Source organism: Netta rufina (assembly GCF_964035555.1).
Source record: "Netta rufina genome assembly, chromosome: 10".
Taxonomy (NCBI): Eukaryota; Metazoa; Chordata; class Aves; order Anseriformes; family Anatidae; genus Netta; species Netta rufina.
This window is the reverse complement of record NC_140133.1, coordinates 7,749,792-7,774,072: the sequence shown is the minus strand read 5'-3', so window position 1 is coordinate 7,774,072 and position 24,281 is coordinate 7,749,792. Positions and strand designations below refer to the sequence as shown.

Sequence of the window (24,281 nt, the reverse complement as noted above, 5' to 3'; positions counted from 1 at the left end):
CAATAGCTCATAAAACGCTTTCTGCTGCTATGAATTCACCCAGACATCACCACCAAGGCCATGTTCTTACCACCACACCCCACGGCAGGGCTGTGCACACACCCTTTTGGCTGTCCCACATCTCAGACCTCTGCAACCCTCACTGCAGACGCTCGAGGGAGCCACTCGGCCAGGTCACACCCAGCATGTTTTCCCAAATCCTTCACCATCATCTGGAGAGAGCCAGAAGGGTTGCTACACTTTTGAGGTTTTGCATTACTCATTCAGGCTCTAGTTTGGGATGCTTCCTCACTGTTTCCACTCTAACAGAGCTATCGGCGTCCCGTGAGTCAGGACCATTGCCCACCTCTCTACCTGAAGCATCATCATCGCCATTACCCAGAGCCTCCTGAACTCTAGAGCCACACAAGCTGTTCCCAGCTGCTGGTTAAGTGTCTTCATTTTAAGGCACAAGTACTAAGGTGACTCTTCCTCCACCTGGACTTCCACACAGTTCTCTCCCTCAAGCAAGTTCCCTGAGCAGCTCCTCTCCCTGGGTTTGCATGAAGTGCCTAGACAGAGCACAGACGGGCTTTGTGGCAGGGGAGGACTGTCTACAAGTCCTGTCTGAACGATGTGACTTGCCCTGGGCACACACACTCCCCACCTCGCACCACGTACTCACCAGAACCAAGATGGGGGTCCCCACATCCTCCCTCGCTGGGTGCAGCACTGAGAACTGGGGTGCCACTGAGTAAGAACTCCACACTTCCCTGGGGTTGCCTGTGTTGGAGACAAAGAAACGAAGCTTGGACAGGTCTTCTGCTCTCTTTGGAAGCTGTCAGGTGTTGGAGGCAGCCCTTTACCTCCAAATCTTGCCGTCTTCGGCTTCCACACATCTCTGGTTTTCCTTGCTTTGGGATATTTGAAAGCAGTGTCCGTGCTGGCTCTGCTGGACACGCAGGGAAGCAGTGTGCACGTGCAGGCCGGGACAGCTCCGTCACCACCCTCCTGCTGCTCTGGCACACGGGCTGCTCCTGCTGGCCACCAGCACCGCCCTTACCTGTGCAGAGCACACTCAGCCTCCTCACCTCTGGTCCCCGCTGAGCTCACACACACACACACACCACACACACACACACACACACACACACACACACACACACACACACCACACACACGCACATGCTTCCATCGTGCTTCAGCCAAACCCTCCCCGTGACACAGCCCTGCCCAGGGAGCTGCCTCTGTACCTCCTGGGGCTGTGTGAGCACTTGCCCAAAACAGCCTTTCCCCTACCAAACATGCTGCTAGCAAACAGTCCTCCCCAGACACTATGCAGCCCCTGCCATGACGGAGCAGCAGGGCTATCTACATCCCCATGAAGTTCTCCAGCGGTGCTGCCAACAGATCCAGCCCTTTCCCAGGGAAGAAGGGTTGGGAAGCCCAGATGATGCCCAGCATTAACCAGAGCTTCAGCTGTGAAGCTAAATTGCTACCAATCGAACCCAACTGTCCTTGCTAAAAACCAGGATGAATCCCACACAAGTTGCTCCTGCTCCCAACTTCCTCGGGGCTGTCTTCTGCTCTCTGCTCACTTCTTGACCCAAGAGTACGTGGCACAAGGAGCGCCTGACCCTAACATGGACACAAGCCCCAGGAACCTTTGTCAGCAGACAGCAAAACGTGATGGGGAATCTTCCAAATCTTCCAAAGCAATGCATCCTTTCAAACATGCCATTTCAGGCAAGAGACAAGCACTGACAAATTTTCAGTTTTATTAAAAAAAATCTAGCAGCAAAACCTGTAACAATTCAAAAAAAAAAAAAAAAAAAAAAAAAAAAAAAGAACATGACACAGAGAAAGAGACAGAGATGGAGAGAGACAGGCTTGGGGTTTTCTGCACCATTCACTCAAGTTCCTTGTAGCGGGCAAACATGACTCTCCTGACAGCATCTCGGTAAGTCTCGTTGGACTGCCTCTTGTTGGGCTTCCCTTGGGCCCCCAAGCCAGGTCCCTTCTTCCGATTTTCCACCTGGAAACAGACACAACTAAGATTAGTGATTTCTGCTCTTTGCCTGCTTCTTCTGTCTGCAAAGAAAAAGCTTCCCCTGCGCTGCTTCAGGACAGCCGACTGCTCCCACGTGGACAGGGATAAGAAGAAACGACGTGTTCCTCCAGAAGCTGTTTGGGAGAAACTCCAGGCCTTTGCGGGCAACAAAAGCACGGGCAACAAGTGCCCGGTGCGAATAAATCCATAGGACAGTCTGCGGAGACCAGCACTAGCATATGGTGCAGTAGGAGCAGGCAGCCAAAACGTGCAATGCCAGCAGACGAGAGGCATCCGTGTGCAAGCATGGATCGAAGCAGAGCAAAGGAAAGTGCCAGCAAGAGAGCTGGGCGCCCAGGGAGCTGTTTGCAGTTAGCCTGCACTTGCAGGAGCTCAGCTGTTCTCTCCTCTCATAGTGTTCCCATGGGAGCTGGTAGCGCACTTAGAATTTCAACCATTTTTTAACGACTGGCATTTGCAGCCAGTGTCTGAATTTTTCATTAATACCTGCCTAGAGTTAGCCCAGGAGAGCTGAAGGCTGAAAGCTTCCCTTGCTTTTAAGTCTAACTTCTCTGGCTACCAGAGATGTGATCAATTAGGCCGGGAGATCAAAGTCCTGTGGGGCTGAAGTGGGCACATGGCTTTGCCCAGCAGGACTTGGAAGTGGGAAGAAGGCACATCTCTAGGGCTCTTTGGAGAGGTTTCTATAGGGATTGTATGAGGGCTGTGCCTTGCAATCAGCTTCCCCCTCCAGGCCCAGGAGTCCCGATTGGAGGTCAGACCTCCCAGAGCGCATCGCTAGAGCTGGCTCTTTGACAAGGCCCGTTTTATGGCCGCAGGAAGCTGTCCACGAGGACCAAACAACAGCTGGAGCGAGTTCCTGCTATCTAAACCGATGAGGGAAAGTTGCCTTGTGTGTGTGGGCTCAAGCAAGCACGTCACAAAGCCTCAAATATTTGCCTTTAACAATATACTCAACTGCGAGCTGGGTGTCGCAACGCGCTGCACTGCAAGTTGTGGTGCCCTTCGGTGAGGAGCTGGCACCGTGCAGCAAGGCAGCCAGGAGACAAACCCGCTGTGGCAAGCAGCTCCAGCTGCAAGGGTTCAGTGCTGCCCACCAGCCCCATGGCAAGCAAAGCCCCAGGCTGTTTGTTCCTGCTGTTTCCAGGCATCCCATGTCGCCCACTGAACACGTTTCTGCAGAAGAGTGGCCTCAGCAGTCTTTTGAAGCCCTCAGTGGTGTCAGTGTGACTGTCTGCATGTGAATTAATCCACTGGAAAAGGCTCTGTCTTATTTGCTTGACTGACCATGTTATCCTGCAGCTGCTAAGATTGCTTTCCCTGCCACTCCAGAGGTGACGTTTAACCTAGCTCTGCAGCACTCTGCCCAGCATCAAACCATGCCCTCAGCCCTGCCCATACAGCTGTGTGGGGGCAAGAGAAACAACCCGCAGGAGAACAGCCTTCCTTTCAACTCAGGTAAGCCCCCGAATGCTGTCCCAAGGGTGTATCTGAGCTGTGTAGGGGAGCAGGAGCTAGCAGCAGTGGGTATGAACCACTCAGTGGAATCACCAAGAAGGACAAAACCCATGAAGCTATTTCAAACTGCAGGTTGCAGATGACTCAAAACCAAATGCCAAGTGCAATTAACACATTAATACCTTGTCGCAGGTAAACCCTCTCCAGACCAGACTGTCCCAGAAGGCAGGATCTACTGAGCCCTGCTTATTCCTGAAGTTCGTTTCAGATGATGTACACTGGTATTCCCTTCCAAAGCCCAGCACTTAGAATTGCAGCAAGAGCCTTGGCAGGTGCAGACACACAGCAGCACACACCCAGGGGCTTTGGCTGTGCTCACCCCTCCCAGGAGAAGGCCCACCTTTTCTCTCCGTTGACATAGCTGCAGAGCACTGAGCTGGTGACCTGCTCAAATCCCAGCCTGCTTTTGGGCAGGTATTAATCAGACGCTCACGCCCTCCTTACTCACCGTCAGATCGTTTTGAACCCCTCCAGATCCATAAGGATTCTAAACCTTTTCTCCCGCCAACATACTCGCAGTCCCTCCCCGCCTGCAAAGCTAATCAGCGCGCATATTACTGCATCGAGCGGGTGCTGAGTCACACAGCCTGACTCCTGTTGGAGCTGGGAACTCCCTCCAGCTCTCTTGGGCCACATTACCAGCTTGAACAACAGTGATTCCTTCTGAAGGGAAGGCAAGGCTCACCTCCATTGGTGAGGTTGTACCCTGCTGGTTGTAGCCAAGGCCTTTCGTCCACCCTGTGGACTGCAACATTCGATTTCCTTTGTTGTTACTGTCAATCCTTGGATCATAGTCACTGGAAAAGAGACAGAATCAATTGTACAACTTTGCAATGTTTTGAACACATGCCAGAGATGTTTAGCTCTGCTAATAGCACCTTCATTGACATTCAAACCTCTCCTGAGGGGTATTTCCAGTTGTTTACAAGGAACACACTGCCTGAAGAAACCAACACAGTGCACTGTGTGCAGGGTTCAGACACCTCTGACAGTGTAGCTAACTCCCTGTCCCAACTCAGGGGATAATACACCGGGACACAGGAAATGAGCTCAGGCTCCAAAATATTTATGGTACAAGAAGGCCAGAAGCATTCTGTTCTTGTATTTCTTAATCTGAGTTTTAGCAACAGCAAGAAAGTGAAGTCTAATCCCTGCTGCTCCAGGAGATCTTTCTTTTCTCCCAGTGCTGTGAGCATTGTGGTCACCAAGCTCAACAGATGCAGTGTTGATTTGGACACGCCTTCTCCCACCTTGTCATTACTCATCCAAAACCATTATCCAAAACCCATAGTTTTGAAAACTGTTCTGCACAAAAATAGCTGCCTGCATTCAGACAAGTTCTACTTTCTGGCTGCTGCTGACACTGCACACAAACTGCTTTAGTTTATCCACACCTTTTCCAGGAAAACAGAGGGAAGAGAAGAAACAGATTTTTTAAACTGCAAAATGTGAAGGAAAGGTCCTCTTTTGAGGTGCTGTACCAGAAGGGAACAGGCACGTAACCAGTTTTGTCTTCAACACATGCCTAGCAGTTCCTCAGCCCACTGGAACACATGAGCTTGCAGCAGGCAGACCTTTTGAGAGCTCCACACAGCACGCACTTTCTTCCTACACCTACTCTGACTGAGATGGAAACAGCTAGTGTTCCTCTGAGTCAGTAGAACAGAAGAAACACAGCTTTGCTCCTTCTTCTGATGGCTAAATGCCAGGAAAGGAGGACAGCGAGTGCCTTGAGGATGTGCTGACTGGGAATGAACTGCGCTCTGCTCCCTATGTCCGGCCAGGCACTCTCAAAACCCCCATCCTACCCATACAGTACCCATCTGCATGTCTCTGCCTTCCCCTAAGGCCTTGTCTCCAGCTCTGCACTACATAACCCTCGCCTCTTCCTACCTTCTCTGAAAAGTCCTGCAGTTTCTGACAGACTTGCACTTTGGGGAACTCTGCCCACAAGAATCACAGCCTGATCGTTACTCTTGTACATTACCCCACCAGCCAATTCCTGGCCTCGGTGTGCCAGCAGCACACATGCCATCATGGCATCAGCAGCCCAAAAGACATCCAACCAAGAGCAGACGTTACCTTTCCGAGTCCCGGTCATATCTGAGTCGTTTCCTCTCTGGTGAATCCATTTGCTGGAACTTCTCCCTTCGGTCATTTCCTTTGTCTTTGTATCTCCCCTTCACAACAGAAAGAACAAATTAAGTACAGAAGCTATGAAGGATTTGACACTGCACAGGTAGCTCTCACCTCAGCCACTAATCCTCAACTGAGAAGGAACTCTGTCCTGCAGACCCACAAACACTGGATGTTTCTAGGACCCACAATCCACTTATTCTGTCCTGATGGCATCTGTTGCTGCCAGACCGATGGTCTTGGCCTTCCCGCTACGGCACCCTGAGCAGCTCTGCTAGCTTCTGAACAGCAGCCACAGCTCTCCCATTCCTGGCCAGGCAGCAGCAGCTGCCCATACACTGCATCAGTTTCAAATAGAAATCTGTGTCCCACGTAGCTCATAGCCCCACGCTGGCTCGCAGGGTGACAGAACCACCGCTCAGAGCCTTCTGGGAGGAAGGCAACCTGCTCCTAGAAGTCACGCCATAATCTAGAAGTCCAAATGCAGAGCATGTCCGCATTTCAGTTTAAGACTCTTTGCCCAGGCTACAGACAAGTGTAAAAGAGGAAGGTCTGCCTGGACCAACATTCCCCCTAGCACAGGATGACAAACAGAAGTCTGCCCACCACCACAGACCCACCTCACGCTCTCTCTTCTCCAAATATGCCAGTTCCTGCTCAGATCGTTTGATCTTCATGTGTATCTCCAGGTTTTGCTGGAAGAAGGAAAACAGAAGGCAGAGTCAGCAGAGGACACAAGCTTCCCCATTTGCTGCAGTATAAATAAAGCAGCATGCCCTTGCACCTGCACTAATCCAGATGCAACAGCCCCCCATGCAGCCCAGATGACCTGCTCACCCAGCAGGAAAGGCTGTGGGACAGCCTTTCCAGCCCCACAGTAGGAAAGCAAGCAGTCCTATTTTAACCTGCGTGCGGTTTGGTCCCCCCAGAAGCAAGAGCTCAAAGAGTGCAGAACATCGGAAGGCATGCTGAAACTTCTTCCTGCTATTGCACTTGAATGTGCCAGCAGCCCACTCTCCCCAAACTTGAGCTGTATCACTATAGCTTAAAAAGTCACAACCTGCTATTATGGCACTCTCAAGGCAGGAGCAAGCAGCTCACACAATGCTTTGAGCAGAGCTTTGATGGGAACTTTGCCTGCTACTGTGTCAAACTCAGAACAGCTCTTCCCACACAGTCACTGCGTCTTCTCCCTCTATCACAAAGCTCTTGAGCCAACGGCAGCTCACATCACACATACAGCCCCCCCGCCACCAGCTCCCCCATACCTTGTGCAGGTTGGAGAGCTGCTGGTGCTTGATGAGCACTTCCTTGTTGGGAAACTGCCTCCTGCACAGCAAGCAAGCCAGCTTGTTCCAGTCAGTCAGCTTGTCGTCGTTCGCCTTGGCCTTCCTCTGCTGCTCCTCGCGCTGTGCCGGTGGGTGGGGAGGTGGCAGCCACTGCGCCTGTTCCTCCTCTTCCTCCTCCTCTTCGTTGTCACTGTCTCCTCCGTACTCTCCCAGAAGACCTATCAGAGGGTTCACCACCTTGGGCTGGGGGAAGAGGCAGAAAAACGTGACAGTTTGTCGCACCAAGCCTTCTCTGCCAAGCTGGGCTCTGCTTCCCCAGCATTGTGAAGCAAACTGTCCTGGCCATTCTATCTCCAATGCTCTCTCCAACAGCAGGAGAAGCTGGCACTTCTGCCACCCAAGGTCAGAGCCAGGCTGTGGTGAGCCCCCCTAGTCACCCGCCCTACCTCAAACAAGCCAAAAATCGATCCTATGGAGCGTCTTACCGGGGCTGCACTCTCATCCTTCTTCGCAGAGGGAGGTAATGGTTTCTTAAAGACGTCTTCTGCAGAGAACTTCTCCTCTCCAGACTCATTCTGAAACAATTGAGACCAGGTGTTAAGACTGCTGTAGCACAGCTTCAGTGCAAGCAGCAACTAATCACATATTTAACAGGCCTCCAAGGAAACCAGACAGTCAGAAGAAATGAGGTGGTGTTTTTGGCAGCAGACATTCCAATTCTGGGCATCGCCCGAACTATTTCTCCTGGAGGTAGGCCCTTGGTTTCAGGGACAGCTGAAGCAGTTGCCATGCTGCCTCAGCCTGATCCACCCTCACCCTCTGCTGGACTGTGATGCTGGCCATGGCCCCAGCTGCAGCTTAAACCAGTGAGGGAGCTGGTGCAGGGCCAGCTCAACATTTCAACACCTCTGTGTGCACAAAGGATGTGGAGATCATATGCAAAGCAGCCCCCAGAGCCAGTTAGCACAGGACCAGGGAAGCCCACCAGTGCATGACGAGCTCCAGTCCTGCTTCACTGGGAGAGAACAGACCAAGCAGAAGTACTACATGTGGGGAGAGGAAAGGATGACAATGCCAGTTTCCTCTGCCATGTCTATGGTACAGTAAATGACCAGGCTCAACACAGCTCTTTGATTTTCAGGATTTTCTCCTGGACAAAGACCACCAAAGACTACCAAAGACTGTAGTTACCTAGCATTGTAACAGGATGAGGCTGTGATGCTCACTTGCATGCTCAGCAGCACAAACAATAGGCTTGGGTGAAGCTTCACATCTACATTCTTTACAGAGAATTGCTCTGATGTTGCTCTGATGCCCTGGACACGCTCTAGTTCAGTGGTTCATTAGCTACTCATGTTTGACTGGGGAAAGACAAGAGCTATGCAACATCTTACCAAGCTTGCACTTTCGTCCTTTTTCACAGAGGGTGGTAATGGCTTTTTGAAGACATCTTCTGTGAAGAACCTCTCCTCTCCAGGCTCATTCTAAAAAACCCAAGATCGGGCATTAGACCATTAGCAGCACAGGGCTCAGGGTGCACACAGCAGCCACAAAGCCAGTTCAGAGCATCCATGGAAACCAGAAAGCCAGGAAAAGCAATGGGGGGATTTCTGCTGCAGATGCTTTCACACTCCATTCAGCCAAGACCGACGTTTATCCTTGGTCAGTGCCCTTGTAAGCAGGCATTCTCCACGCCAGATGAGATTCCTTGGCAGGCTTGGTACCATAATCAGGGACAATTACTCCCCTCAGGTCCCAACTCCCCAGGACCAAGCACGCCACAGAGCACATCCAGACCAACAGGTAAGGAAGAAAAAAAATCTGCATTTGTGACTAAAACACTTCTACCAACTCCTGTGGTCTAATTCACTCTACTCGGCATTCCTCAGGCCGAGTCAGTATCCCAGCACAGTTGTGGTAGATCCTGCTCAAAACGCCCACGCTCAAACATTGTTTTGGACAGCTACTCCCACTCAGCAGTTCCCCACGTTGGGGAAATAACATTTGCTCACTGGGAGTAGCACTAAAGGGCTGGACTCTGGGAGGAACCGTACAGGATGTCCGTGATGAACTCCTATCTGCATTCGATCTTGGTTCACCTTTGCAGTCCATCTGCACTGCTTGCTTCATCTTCCTGTCTGTCTGTGATGTTTGGAGGGGGCAGGAACTGTGGTTAGGGAAGAGCTGAATCTCTGTTATTATCTGACCTGATATGTTCAGATACGCCTTCTATGTTTTTGCTGGCTCTGTTACAACAGTTGGGTGCTTTCAGCAACGGGGAGTGAAATGCAAGCCTCAATTACATGGCTGTTTCTGAATCCTTTAGCATAAGGAAGGGATAAGAAGTCCTGACTTAATGTCGGGAGACAAAAATTTCAAGAACTTGTCCCCACCTCACCAGAACCATGTCCCTGGCCTGCTGGTGACCCCATGTATTTCATCACTTTCTCTCACAGACTCTCCCCTTTTTGAATCCTCTAAGAATTTTTTTCTAATATCCATTACCTCAACCTCCTAGCCTCAGATCTCTGACCATTCTGACATCTGGAGTTATTTACCTTAGAAGAAGTATTTTTCCCTTTCTCCTTTTTGTCCCTGTTGTCCCTGTTGTCTCTGTTGTGTGGTTCCTTCCTTTCATTTGTCCGTTCTTGGCTTCCATGTCGCCGCCTTTTGTTCTCTACAGGTGATGAGCAGGCTTCTCGGTCTATCGTGACTTCTCTCTGAAAGAGGCATAGAGAAAAAAAAAAAAAACTTAGCTGAAACCCTACAATCTTCGTATCAGACTTTTTGTCCTTATTTGGCTGAGGAGACCAGCACAGTAAGAAGGGACTGCAGAGCCTCAGATAGATGAAGGAAAAGGCTTCAGGACCTTGCTGGGGCAGAAGACTGTCTACTACAGCTAAGCCACGGGAGCACAACCCTGCTCACAAAGAGCATGGACATTTCCAGTTTCATAAAAACAAGACAACAGTTCCAGAGAACCTCAGCAGATGGCTCTTTTTTGGGATCCTTGTAACTATTGCTGGCCAGGCTTAGGGAGCAAACGGATGAAGACAGAGCTCTGTTGTCCATCTTTTAGTAGAGAATTTAGTAGAGAATCTTTTAGTGTCCATCTTTTTTACTGTTTTCAAGTAAAGCTGAGCGAGGATGCTCTTTTCTTAAGTCTGCTAACCACAGAGACCAACAGCCTTCCTTCAGAGGCCAAGGAGGCAACCACAGCAAATGGTTCGACACACAGCTGATGGACTCCTAGCCTCTCATGGTAACATTTTGGAACACAGATCCCTTTTATACAGGTCAGAGAACTGAGCAAGAGAAACAAAGCTAACTCTGTGTCCTTATGCAGTTCTATGCTAGCCCTCTTCAGGCTGCAAAATCTACTCAGAGAAAGGCAGTTTGTAAGAACATGTCACGTGTAAAGCTTCCTTCACATGCACTCACCTGAGTCCTGGGGTCGTAGTATGTCCCAGCTATGGGATCGTAGTAATTCCCAGTTTCAGGATCGTAAATGTATGTGGACACATCTGATGGAGCTGAATGGAGAGACGAGTTAATATCAGAGTCTTACAAATGCAGAACTTGCTCTTTACAAAGAGAAAAGCAAGAGTAAACCTTGCACTGTCAAAAGGATCAAGAGTGGGAAAGAAGCAATTTTCTCCCCTGGTAAGACAGGCGAGAGCAGTCCTCACATCACTCTACCTTCATCTTTTCTCTCTTAGGAGTAATAAGGTAGATAGGTTTTCACAGTTCTTCTGTTTTAGGACTGGCAAAAATTCCCCATCAAAACACACTTACAGGGGCTGTGCTGAGATCACCAGATCACAACACTTGACCGGACAAAGATACGAAATTCAGTAATTTCCCAAAGAATGGGTTGATGTGTTTCAGGCTCTGTTTCCACCCACCCCTGTGAACAAGGAAGATCTGTGCTCTTATAAACAATCTCCTGTTTGAAGTGATGACGCTCCCCACATCCCTTCTGTCTCTGGGTACATGAAAGCTCCCGACAAGAAACAGAGCAAACTGTTTCTACCGGGAAAGCCAAAGGCTTTAAGGGTAGGGCCATAATATGAGGAACGTCTCACGTTTCCAAAATATTATTTAGACAGAGCTCAGCAATGCCACATGTATGTTAGTTAAACAGTTATGGCAGGGGGTTCTGGCTACTGGCACTGCTGCAGTGTATTTTCCTCTGTCTCATCTGGAAATTACCAGGCTGATTTTATCCCATCAGTATGCTACAACAAGGAAAAGCAAGCAGCAAGTTTTCTTTATCTGCATGTAGCTTTTGCACAGTAAAAGTATGGAGAAACCCATTATCAGATAGGAAAATGTGACTAAACAAAGTTGGCAAAGGAACTCAGAAGTGGGTGTAGCAAATAAACCTACTCTTAGTCTTTAAAATATTTTTGGGCTGATTTCTACATGTCAGTGCCCTTTTAAGGAAGTAAAGTCTCCACAGTAGGAGTGAGGCAGAGCTTAACTTACACTGTGCTCTGGTGCGTCTCTGTGATTCGTTGCCCCTCCTGTCTCTCATGCCCCTTCTGCCCTGGATTAAGTGAACAACACAAACAGATCAGAGACTCTCTGACAGACATCATATTGCTTCTCCTCCCTCCCACGGGCCCAAAGTTCAGGAAAACAGTTATTTAGCTCCTCTAAATAGAACACAATCAGGCATAATTTTTCATCTATAGAATGACGGACAGTATTGCAAGGCACGAGACCTCCATAGCCCCCCTGAATCTTTAAATCAGCTACTCATGGCAATCCATTTGAAAGCCCCAAACCCATTCAGTATGGGAAAAGCCTTGCAGTCTGTAACACAACCACTAAAGAAGAGACGCTCTCTTCAGGAACTCAGATCAGCCATCAGCAAGTCAACCTGTAAAAGCCTGTTACACAGTAATCCACACCCAAATTCCCTCATGCAGCATCTGTGCTGACCCACATTTCCACATGCATTATAACCGTTGTGGCACAGTAGCAGTGAAGAGCATACTTGAGCATTATTACCCCACCTTCCAGCACGTTGAAGTTTCAGGAGTCCAAAGGGAAAAAGCCTAACAAAGTCATGCCCACTGCCCTCGATGCTCCCACCCTTCCCTCCCAGTTGCAGCTGTGCCTACCTGTCCATAGTAGGAATTGTCACTGTGCTCCCCGTAGTCATTCCTGCTGAAATAAGCATTGCAAGTAAACATCAATCCGGCTTCAAGTTAACCTCAGTGTACTCAAAATGATCAGCAGAACCAATAAAGACAGAAAGATCATCTTCACTGGCCACATGTCAGATTGTGTTCATGCCAGGAGACAGAGAGGCTTTGCAGATCGCTGTCTCCACTAGAGTTATGCCCCCTCTCTGCTTGATCAAAGAGCAGCTGAATCTCCCCAGCTGCTTTTGAAAAAAAACAAACAAAAAAAAACAAAAAAAAAACCACCACCAAACCTATTAATTCCTTCACAATGAGATTTGACAGCTGGACAACAACAGAAAGCCACCTACTACAGTGGCTAGTCCCATACTGCTCAGACCCTGAAGCTTTTTCTAGCTCTGATACCTCACTGTGCACTTTGTTAGGCTGCAGGAACATCTGCACTAATTCATTTAGCAACCTCTAAGGACGAGGTCTGACAACACACCTCTAGCCTCGCAGCATGTCACACAAAGGGCAACCCTACTGACTTATTCATCCTTACCTTCTCCTCCCGGTAGCAAGATTCACTTCCACCGTACGACCATCAATGCACATAGGGGGATCCAGATTCTGCAGTATCTTTAGCACCCTCAGTGCCTCCTGTAAAATGAAAGGAGAATTTCACATCTCTGCAAAGTGAAGTCTGTTTATGCCTGAAGAGAAGGTACATCCTGCGCCTACACGATGACCAGAACAGGACAAGAAACACAATACTCTAAATATTAGTGAGAGATATTTAGGGTGTGACAAAAAGGATAAATACACTGCTAGGTTCTCTGCTTGTCCCACAGCCGTTTTCAGCAGCCAGCTAGGGGCTGTGTTCTCCTAGGGCTGCTGAACAGTGCAGCACCATATGGCGGCTGTTGCCCCACAGAGTTTTGGTGAACGCTCTCTGGACCAATGCAAAAACACAGCTACAGAGTCTGGAAATCACTCTGGCTAAGGAGAAAATGTGAACCCTCCAGCGTGGAACTGTCTGTTAATTAAGATTCTTGCCTTTTGTGGACAGAAACCACAGAATTCAAGTTCCCTGCAAACAAAATACCTGTGCAAGAGACGGTCCAGTTTAGGAGGGTCTACAGAGATACGTATCAGGGCAAGAAACTCACTCAACATCACAGTTTGTGACAACATTCTTTAGCTCCTCATGTCTTTAACTTGTGACCAGCAGATGTATCAGATGTTTCCTGTGTCTAGCCAGACAAGCAGGAGTGGTCAGTAACTCTCTACAGAGCAGCTGCCCAACAAGTGCAGCTATTTCTTAGTCTTTTGTTCCTGTGCCTCCTCTACTTCTACAAGCCACAGATGCCAACAGGGGGAGCATGTGAAAACAGGAAATTACGTACAGCATGTGAGTCCAGTTCAATGAAGCCATAGGTCTGCCCCATCCGGCCAGCTTTGTTCTTCATGATGCGCACTCTGGACGTGGAGATCTGCACGTATGGAGCCAGGAGCCCCACAATCACTTCTGGGGGGGTGAATCGTGTAATACGCTTCAGCATAATTGCTGAGAAGGACAATGAGAGAGGTGGCCAGGAAAGAAAAAAGTGGAATAAAAAAAGATTATTCAGATCCAGGCTTACTGTCACAGCAAAAGGCAAAAACTAAACCCACCCAAAGCAACAGCACAGCTTCTTGCAGTTGGGTCTGGAAGCTGATACTTTTTTCCTCTCTAATTTGCTCAGACTACTCCCTCCAGTTGCTCACCTTTCCTTCCCAGAAAACAGAGCAGAAAGTAGTCCCTAGTCCCCTCTCTCCTCAGAGGAGATTAGACCAGAGTAAATTCTGGCCAAAGGAGACTTCTGCTGCTGTGCCAACTTAACTGTAGCATCCTGAAGTCGGCTTTCTCTGAATTAATTTTCCTAAAGGCAGCATGCCAGCACCTTTGAAGCTGGACAGCCCACCATTACTTGATGCCATGGCTTTGCACAACACAGAAACAGCCTCCAGAGGTTTTGGTGAAATGCTGCCCTTTCTGCAGATAGCCTCATGGAGAGCAATCAAGAGGAATCCCAAATCGGGCTTTCTGCTACTCACTTCTGCTTCCTCCACCTTCCTGTGGTGTGGCTTCCTCTGCTTCTCTCTGAGAAGGCATCTCCTGGTGCCTGTCCACGTCCCTTCTCTTCTCCTGCGAGGGCCGCCGCTCTCTCCCCTCATCTCTTTTCCTTGGCTCCTGCTCTTGAGGCTGGCACTCCTGCTGTGGAGCAGGAACTGAAGGCTGGACAGGCTGCTTTGGAGATCCGGGTTGTGCTGGTAACTCTTGCTCAGGTTTTTCAAGCTTTGCCTCTGCTATTAGAGAAGAGAAACAGACTGGTTCCACATACAACACTCCAGAACATATTTTGCTTCTGCTATTTTCTGGCCACTGCAACTGCTTGCCTTAGAAAAAGCTAGCCTATTCCGTCCTCTGCACATCCCATGTCTTAATCTGCAGGGACAAGGCACACAAAGAGCGAGACAGACAGGCAGCTCATCCTTCCATTGCCCTGTTTCACATCAGGCTCCTCCTTTACTTCACCTCTCCTGTCAGAGATGAGACGTTCTGGCCTTTTTATAGGACCAGCTCTTGCCTGGGCACAGATGACTTAGAAATGGGTTTGGATATGGTCTACCTATGTCTGGGACAACCTACATGGCACTGGTACCCTTACTATGCCTGATCTACTCTTGAACGCTCAAAGCTGAGCAGTATCAGCTACTGACTGCCATCCTGTCTCTATGCTAGGAGAAAACTGGGTGCAGACACCTGTGATCACTGAGTGAAACGCATCATACATAAAATCACTGATTTTTATTAGGTCTCTACTTGCCCCAAAATGAAGCACCCACCATGTGGAAACGCCCTGCCTCAGCCTAGCTCTGCAGCACAAAGAAGATAAATCCCACCACGCTTCCGTGCTCGAAGGCCTCTGAAACATCTAGCTTCACTTCAGAAGAGATCCTTGCCTACGCTCCTGAAGCTGTTAGAAAGGGAAGCCTAAGCTGTGGGGCTGTAAGGTCAGATATCACTAGCCCTCTACCTGCTGCTGAGATCCGCTCCCACAAAGAAAGAAACAAGTACAAGACCTAGCGCAGTAAAGCTTCAGTTGGACAGCCCCATACAAATTTGTCTCCAGCTTGCAGGGTGCAGTGAGGGCTCCACTTCATGAGCAGGACCTCATGCAGAATTTGCATAGGAAACCAAATTACGCAGACATAAGCACAACCCCAGACACGCAGAGAGCACTTCTCTTACTGAATTCTTGCTCAGCGGACGCGTCCTCTCCCTCAGAACCACCTCTGGACTCTGGGCCTGCTCTGCTCCCTGTAAGAGAGGCATATTAAAATCCACTTCAAGACCATCAGTCACAAAGCATGCAGGAGCCTACACAAAGTTGCAGCAATGAATGCAGACGCTCAGAGCCCTGCTTTGTCTCACCCAGCAATTAACAAACAGTCACAGAGAGATTACCTTATTATGTTCTCCAATCAGCAACACCAGGTTAGGGAGAAGCACGCACCACAATTAGTTATCACAGCATCTTAAAGCCCCTGTTTAATTTGTTCCTCCGTAGCTTTTATTACACTGCACAGCTGTGGTGACCAAGGGGGCCAGGTACGCAAATTCTGCCTTCCTAATACTAATGAGGAGCTACAGTGCAAGGAAAGCAAAAAAACCACAGGGACAGCGCAGAAAGAGCTCTGCATCAGCAGTTATTTTAATGCCCTCCTGCCTAAGGTATGCACATAAGAAATGCATAACGTCACAAGTCTGCTCAAAGATGCAGAGTCAAAGCTCACAGAGGGCCTGGAATACCTGCTCATCCCAAAGAAATCAGATCCTCAAGGGACTGTGTTTTGGCTGTTGTGCCATCCCATGCTTAAGAGCAGAGGTGCTGGTGGGTGAGGAGAAGCTCCCAGAGGAGCTGAACTCCTTCCTTTCCACACACAGTCAGCAAGGTGAATTCAGCAATTCACAGCCCAGATCCTCAAATTTGAGAGCCTCAAAAGAGTAACACTAAAACCCCGCAGCTGCACATCCCAAGGAAGGGGGGCTGAGGGGAAGCTGTCACTTACAGCAGCAGTGCTAGCTCACAGACCTGCAGGACACAACCTGTCGCTCCGGAGGGGTGACAATGCCAAAGCAAAGGGAAGCAAAGGCCTCGTGCAGTAAGACCCCGAGCCTCACAGGAACAGAGAGCCTGCTACCAACACACGGCATGCACCACATTTAGTGTTGACAGGGAAAGGGGGCTAAACGAAGCCAAATTAATGATCCTCCTACGCAGTGCTCGCCTTGGTGCTCAGCCAGTTCCACCACGAAGGACGCCGCAGGGAAGGCAGAATGCAAACTTACTCGTCAGGACAGGTAAAACTTTTAAGCGACCCAACACAGGAGGACCAGGTGTACTCACCATCTCTTGGGAGCTTGCAATAGGAGCAGGAAGATCTGTAGCCCACAGTACACACCTTACACTGCAATGGAAGATGGACAGCATGAAAAAGGCATGTTGTGAAGGGGCAGGCACAACCTACTCCAGAAGGCCAGGCTCTGAAGTACTCGCAGAAAGTAAGCTGTGGCCATGGAAAAGTTACAGCGAGAGCTTGGGAGACAGGATGGGCACTGGCTGCAAGAGCCTCGAATGGAATGGGAAGGGGACTGGAATGGGAAGGGGACGTTCACAGGGCTCACACCTGGGATCGCCTCGGGGCCGGGATTTTCACACAGCCTCTGAGCACAGATCTGCTCACACCACAGAGGCACTTGGCTAATCCCTGAGGCAGGATCCTTCCCCCTCTCAAGTGATGCTGGACTGAAAAGCTCCCTGCTGGCTGCCATCCTGCCAACCCCATTGTTTCAAAGGACCCAGAGTGACCTTTGTTCTTCCTCCCCGCAGCTCGCTCCTCAAGCAGTGACAAAGTCCTGCCCGCAGTTAAAAGACACGTGCGGATACCGATGCCGTTTGCTGCACCAACAGAAAGGTGTCTGCCAGCTGCCAGGCAAAGCTGCTGGGGCTGAGATGTTATCCCACCCGGAGCTGCTGTGGGAAAGGCAAGTGCCCAGTCTTCACAGCTCTCCCTGAACACAGCGTTCCTAATGTTCCCTTCAAGCTCTTTATTATAAACGCACTGCTGCTCTTTCGTACCACTCCTTTCTCTGACTGAAGGCCTGCAAACACACAGAGGCACCAGAGGGCTCTTTCTGGCCATGCCCGTGCATGGCACGAGCCAACTTCCCACCACACTACGAGCTGTTGTGAAACCACTGCCCCTAACTCCTGTCTCTACTTGATTTCTGGAGCATTAAAAGCCCAGACAAGAGCAGCATTAGCCCCAAACGATGGCTTTGTTTGCAACTGGAAGGTGTCCAATTAACCTGGAGAAGGGTCTTCATACCCCAGTGTGACCCGGAGCTCAAGGGGGCAGTGTGAGCACAACCGAGCCCTTCCCACCCCACTGCCACCTCCTGCTTTGTGCTCAGGGGCAATGGGAAGAGCCACCCTCCTCCTGGCTCCGCACTCCTCCTCAGCCGGCCCTCGAGCAGCTGTGCCACCCCACAACCAGGCTGAACGAACCGAACCCTGCCTGGGCTTTGACTTCTTTCCACGCTTCCTCTCTGCTGCCCTTGCCAGGGCAGCCAGCAGGAAAGGCACAGTGCAGCTCTCAGTCGCATACTTACACGTTTGCAGCGCCAGAACTCCGGGCACGGAGTGTACTCAAGGGTCACTTCTTTGCCTCCAATCGAAAGAGTTCCCTGTTGAGACAAGGGGGTGAATGACGAATGCGCCCAGCACACGGAGGTCGCTCAGAGGCAGAGGAAGGGGTTAAAGCTCTGCTTTCCAAAGGCTCGGCAAGTGAGACGGGGGACGAGGGGCCAGTTAGCTGGGGCTTCGTCATGGAAGTGGAAGCGCCCGTGCCCTGCTCTGGCCCAGGGCTACAAAGCCGCGGGCTGGCTCCAGGGGAAGCAGGCAGAGGCTTTGCCACCTCCCAGGGAGAGCAGAGCTGGTAAGAAGAGCACAAGAGGGAACGGCTTTAACTTGCTTTTGTCCACAAGCTGGAAAGGCAGCTGGACATCCTCCTGCACACCAGCCACCACCGGGCTGGTCTCAAGGCAGCTCCTTGAGGAGGAACACAAGGAAAAACGCCATCGAGGGGAGAGAAATCTGACGCTTGGGTGAGTCTTCACGTCACTCAAGAGACCCTGGCTGTCCTTCAGGGAAGTGAGGGCACCCCCAGCTGCACGGCTGGCCCCTGGGGGGGCTGCACTCGAGCCCTTGTGCAGCAGGGAGAGAAGCAGAGTGAAGACACCCTGCTTTGGGCCCCGCACAGCACGGTGGGAGAGGTGGCAGGCGCCCAAGAAACTTGGGCTGAAATGCGGCTGAGCGCAGGGATCCCAAGGGCGAAACGTGGTAGGGGAGAGCTCCTCAACTCCTGCACGAAGCCACCTGCAGGAGCAGGGACCCTGCTCTCACCCGACATGGACACAGCCCATGCCCAGGCACAAGGGATGCGGGGCGAACCCCAAAAACAGACCGTGGGCCATCTCACATCACCGCAGGCACTGCCTGCCTGCCTTTCCAACACCACAACACAGGAAGGGTGACAATAATGAGACTCAGACCCAGGGCTCCCAAGCCTCAGGGAAGCAGCCACTCTTCGGGCCAGTGCAGACAGGTGCCAGGTGCTATTTTGGGGATCCCTGGGCAGTCAGAAGCTTCCCAGGAGCTCCGAGCCAGCAGCCTGGTCACACGAGAGTGCACAGAGCAAACCAGGAATGTGAAAAAACGAGTTCCCAGGGGTATTATTCAGAAGTCACAATACACCCATGCAAAAATTGCTGTGCAAAATGTGCTGGAGATGCCAGGGAATAAGTAAAGCAGGTGGGAGGAGTTCCTGGGAGGGAAGCACTCGGTGAGGGTAAGCCAACAACCCTTTAACCCCTCCAAAAAACACGGTGAAGGCTGGAGGCCCAAAGGCAGCACCAAGGCCAGGCAGCAGCACCTCCCCGTCCCGCAGCATTGCTCTTCCACACCACCGCTGTTCCTTCCTGCCAGGCCTACACGCACTGAGCCCTGCAGGGGATTTCTTGCTGCCACCCAGCTGTTTGGATGCCGATTCCCACTTGAGCAAGGCAGGGAAGTGAAGGCTGAGGTCAGCCCACTTGGGGTGGAGATGCTCCCTGCCCTGAGCAGGGCACCTCCGAGAGCAGCAGAGAACCACCCGTGTCTGCCCGGGGACCCAGCGAGCACAGGGGGGAAGAAGGCAGGGTGCACATCCTCGCAGGCATGGCCACAGCCCGAGCTGCCAGCCTGCAGAAGCCCCGGGGAGCAGCAGGCAGCCGGCCCCGCTCAGCACAAGGCTGCAGCCCTGCAAAGGGCCCGTGCAGCAGGGACAGCTTGCTTTGGGGACGCTTCCTCCAGCAGGGCAGCGCCCCACAGCTTCATCCTTCCAGCAGTTACTTGAAAACAAAACTTGCCAGAAGGCCCTGAGATGATTTTTTGGGTTTATGGACGATCATCTTTCAGCGCACGTGGTGCTGGTCTCTCCTGCAAACTCATTTCTTAGAGACTGTCAGAGGTGTCACTTGCTAATTACTCACTCATTTCCTTAACGCCCTGCTGATTGCCTGCTCACTTTTCCAAGCTCGCTCTTACTGCCTTCTTGATATAATCATTTTCAAGGCTGCAGCGATCACTTAACATACCAAAACGAGCCCTTCAGTTAGGGCACACAGTGTCAGGAGTCAGTAGCTCAGTGACTTTAAATTCCTCTTTCCCCCATTTTCTTAACAGATTCCATCCCAAATATTTCCAGAATCTTTATTTCTTCTAATCCCTGTCACTCCTTATCCTGTTTCAGCTCCACCTTCTTCTCCCTGCAAGATATTTTGGATAAAAACCTCTAATTTTCAGTTCACCAGCTTCAGCTGAGCAGATCTTAGTGAATTCAGGAAGACTTTCAGAACATTTCAGGGAAGACTGCAAGAAGGGGAGAAAAAAAGGCAAACCCGAGGAAGGCTATGCCACACCATGGCAGCACCCGGACAGCAACAGCCTCTTCCACATCCACACATTTTATCTCGGCCCTCTCTCTCAGACTCCCCTGCTCTATGCCTGTTAGTTCTCCTCGTGTATTTTCAACATCCTGTACTTCTGAGCAGCTTGGCCTTTTCTTTCCAAATTGTTATGCTACAGAAATGTCTCTCCCGTCCTCCCCGTGAGGAACCTCCCCCTCAAAACTCTCAGTGAGCGTGCGGTTGACTCACCAGCGAAAGGTTTAAGAGGCAGCACAGTCCTGTGGCACTAGAACACAGAGCTCTTGGCAGTGGAAATGCCCAGGCTTTCGAGGGCACAAGCAGCTTTTACTTTTGTTTTCGAATTCCCAAATGCAAAGCAGAGCATCAGGACTTTATTTCTGGCATCAATGTTTAATGCTGCTGTTAGATGTCTTTCAAATGCAATTCTATTTTATTTTATTTTTTTTTTTTTACTTGGAGGTCTGGTGTAGATGCAGTACTGGATTTTAGCTTAAGTGGTACAACAGAATATAAACCATTGCAGCTAACGTTATCCAAAAAAATGTATCATCTGGGCTAAGAGCCAACGGCCCAGCACGCAAACATCCCTGGAAGCAGACTCCAACCAACTACGCAATCCCACCACCCGGTGGTTCTGGAGCGCGATGCCATGAAGCCACACAAGCTATCTGCAACGAGCACGGAGCAGTGTCCTGAAGCCCTCCGATGAGCAGGGATGTTAGCATGTGAAATTCCCCCAGCCGCAGGAACGGGATACTTTAAGAGAGGGGGGAGAAAGGGAAAATCCCTTAGCCACGATATTCACGGAGGGTAAAACCTTTCCAGAGGCACCATGGAGACCGCATGCCAGCTGGGCATGAGGCATCAGCAACCAAACTCCACAGTTCCTAGGGCACTTTCCAAGCTCTTTGTCACCAAAGGCAGTTAAACCAGAAGAATTTTTAAAATATCGGTATGATCTAAATGGTAAAGACAATGCTAACCGAGGCTCACCTTCAGAGCCCCCAGATCCACGAGGACTAAAGGGTTCTGCTGTCCAGTTCGCTGAGTCAAAGTACTGGCACAGTTCAACATACTAAAAGTGAACTGCAAACACCATTTGCAAACAGATTTAAGGCTGCATACGAAGATTATGACAGAAGAATGCTTACGGGCAGCGCTGCAGGGCAGTCACATTAAAATGCCAGGATTAACCTCACTTAGGGGATGTTTATTCAGCTCTCTTACGCATATTTACTGCCATTAGGACAGTTATCCAAAACCCATCGCACAACAATCATTTAAAAATTATTTAAACCGATTAATGACTAGGCTTTACTGCGTGGTGGAGCCTCAGGCCATAGCTGAGGAAGCAAGGGAAAAGGCAGCAGCCTCGGGCCTCAGAGGGAGCCCCCAGGGCCAGCAGCATTTCCAGAGCAGCTCTCACCACCCACGGATATTTTCCAGCCCTGCCCTCCTCGCACAGCTCAGGGAGACAAGTGGCTGACAGCAGAAGTTGGCTTATCTACCTGCAACCGCAAATCAGGCTGCTTTGGGGTTGCCCTCTAATCTGAGGACGGGTTCTAAATGCAAATGTGACAACCCCAAGTGCGCCGCTACCCAGCTGACACCACCTCGCCCCGTAACTGGCACGGCTCTCGTCTCGCGCAGAGGACGGGGGAAGCTGGCAGGAAGAGCACAACGCTCCCTCCCTTCAGGTAGTCACCTGCACGTGAACCAGAGAGGCTCAAACGCCAAAGGCCCTTCTGGCCTACACATCCCCAGCTGCTCCTGGAACCCATGAGGTGGCAGCTTCTGGGGCTGGAGCCGTGGGCCAGCAGCAAGACACCTGGGAGGGTACGAGACCAGCTGGATGTATCTCAAAACAAGATCATCTCCACACAGAAACTGGCTTCCCATCCCAGTTTTCCCATATGCTGAAGTTTTTATCTCCGAGCTTCTTGGCAGCTGCTGTACAAGGGCCTGGAGCCTGCAGAGCACCAGGCAGCGCATCTACCTACCTCTGGCAAAAAGCTGGGGAGAAAAGCTGCGAACCCACAAACCACGATCCATCTGCAATCAAGGATTTAGAAAACAGAGCGTGACACGGAGAGATGAAGAAACTAGACACACAGCCCAGAGGTGTCACCAGCAACCCCGAGTTAACAGGGCATAGCCTCAGAACTGAGGCATTAGGAGGATAACCCTAAGAGCCTGAAGACGTAGGAGCTATACAGAACTGATTAAGATGCTCTGTAAGGATCCCCTCATCCCTGACAGCACCCTGTGCCTCTTTCAGGCTCCCTTCCCACAAAACCCATCACCCACTTGCACTGGGCCCATCCGTTACTCCACGTGTTTCCAGACCCACTCGCTCCCACGCAGCCTTCCTCAGCCTCAATAACGAGGCAGTTTGTCCTTTAGCAGCTTGCCTGTCTGCATCGTTATTCCCACAGACGTCCCATCGACGCTGCTGAGCCATCTCTGGTCTTCTTCCTGTGATTTCCAATTCCCTGGATAGCAACCACGCCACCGTGCTCATCTGTCTCAGGATCTTTGTGGAACTCCTGGCCCCCGCTGGCACCCTCTCTGCAGACACACAGCGCTGCCCCTCAGGCCACGCTAGCTCTCTGCATTTTCTTGCTCGGATTGTTGAACTACAATTCACTTCCCCGTCAGGACGCTTGAAGGGCTTATCTTTTAATTACAGCATTTGCTCCACTTGTCAGCACACTCAGTCCTGCTCTGAGAATGTCACCAAAACGGTCGGCACAGGCAGGCTCCGGAAGGATAACAGCGTCGTCTTGCAGCTTGAGAAAACAAGCGATGTGCACAGGACTCCACGTGCTCCAGGACCAGCTCTGTCTGGGAGGGGATATGAGTAGCTTTGGCACGTCACCCCTTACCAAAATTCCAACACACCTGAGGGTTTTCTTTGATGCAATGAAGCAGACTGCATCTTTCACCTGCCACTGAAAGCCCTAACTTCTCCTTTTACAGCTAATTCTAACCTCCAGCCTCTCTTACCCCCAACTTTTCCCCTGAAGAGGGCACCTTTGCAGAACAGCATTGTAGGATTCCTGGACAAAAGGGAAATTTTAAAACAAAAGCCTCTTCTGTATAGTCCAAAGGGGTCAGATGAGGACGCTGAGGGCCAGGGGGAAACCCGAGACGATAGCTCAAAGGGGGACAAGTTCTAAGCTTTGGTGTCGCTGGCTGGGCTCCCGACCCACAACCAGGAGAAGCACGGAGGGTTAAGGACGTGTTGTGGGGTAAGCTAAGAAGGTCATGCATAGCAAACACTTGTTCCAGTTCCCAGAAGAGCATGAATCAGGTTGCACCCTCTATTTGAAATGCATACCTAAACTACCAAAACTTAGATTATTTAAATATATAACGTATTGAGTATAGTTATTCATAGATGGCTCTAGGGCAGGTCCCACGTGGCTCTGCCTCATCTCTATTCCCTTCCTGATTCATCGAGGACTGCCCGGACTGTGTTTGGACAACAGCTGCCTCAAAGACTCCCCTTGCTCCTGGCACAGACATTTTCTCTCTCTCTCTCCCCAAAATGCTGCTCTGCTGCCTGGACATATTTCTCAGTATTTTGTTATATGACCACCTTCTTCCTCAAAGGTCATCCCATGCCACAACGCCGTGAAACAATATAAAGCTTCAACATGTTAGCACAATGCAGCTGCGTGCACTAACCCACCTCAGGACCTTCCGGTGCCTTTCCCCCAGGGGCACCTCACAATCAGCAATGGCCATTAGGAAACCAGGAGAACAATGAGGAAATGCCCAGCTCCTTAATTACAGATTTGCGGCGCAGGACCAAAACACTGATGATCGATCCCAGTGCAGGGTCACGCTGGGAAAAAAGTCGGGCTGGGGAGCTCTGCCAGAAAAGGGTAGATTTATTGCTAGACAATCCCGCGTATTTCAATGAGATCCCACACCCAAACAAAAGCATGTCCTTTCGCTGGAGCACACAGCCACGAGGTTACACGCCGAGTCCAACACAGCCTGACCCGTGTGGAGAACAGAGTGCAGGATGTTCTGCACAGCAGCAAATGTTTGCTAAGAACACGATGACC

The 24,281-nt window shown here is 50.6% G+C and overlaps 1 protein-coding gene across 3 annotated transcripts in view; it reads right to left on the bottom strand.

Annotated features, from left to right (window-relative positions):
• Positions 1 to 1,776: 1,776 nt before the first annotated feature.
• RBM6 (RNA binding motif protein 6) overlaps positions 1,777 to 24,281 on the bottom strand; it is a 52,235-nt gene continuing 29,730 nt past the window's right edge. For 2 of the 3 annotated variants that reach the window (XM_084292645.1, XM_084292646.1), the window contains exons 7-23: positions 17,848 to 17,922; positions 16,583 to 16,643; positions 15,424 to 15,492; positions 14,226 to 14,477; positions 13,535 to 13,695; positions 12,691 to 12,788; positions 12,123 to 12,168; positions 11,482 to 11,542; positions 10,435 to 10,526; positions 9,552 to 9,713; positions 8,388 to 8,477; positions 7,479 to 7,568; positions 6,973 to 7,236; positions 6,325 to 6,399; positions 5,651 to 5,748; positions 4,254 to 4,365; positions 1,777 to 2,014 (exon numbers count right to left, since the gene is read on the bottom strand). In XM_084292645.1, coding sequence (XP_084148771.1) covers positions 1,889 to 2,014; positions 4,254 to 4,365; positions 5,651 to 5,748; positions 6,325 to 6,399; positions 6,973 to 7,236; positions 7,479 to 7,568; positions 8,388 to 8,477; positions 9,552 to 9,713; positions 10,435 to 10,526; positions 11,482 to 11,542; positions 12,123 to 12,168; positions 12,691 to 12,788; positions 13,535 to 13,695; positions 14,226 to 14,477; positions 15,424 to 15,492; positions 16,583 to 16,643; positions 17,848 to 17,922 — 1,932 coding nt within the window. In that variant the 3' untranslated portion in view covers positions 1,777 to 1,888. The remainder of the gene's footprint in view (positions 2,015 to 4,253; positions 4,366 to 5,650; positions 5,749 to 6,324; positions 6,400 to 6,972; positions 7,237 to 7,478; positions 7,569 to 8,387; positions 8,478 to 9,551; positions 9,714 to 10,434; positions 10,527 to 11,481; positions 11,543 to 12,122; positions 12,169 to 12,690; positions 12,789 to 13,534; positions 13,696 to 14,225; positions 14,478 to 15,423; positions 15,493 to 16,582; positions 16,644 to 17,847; positions 17,923 to 24,281) is intronic. The other variant, XM_084292647.1, reaches the window with a different exon arrangement.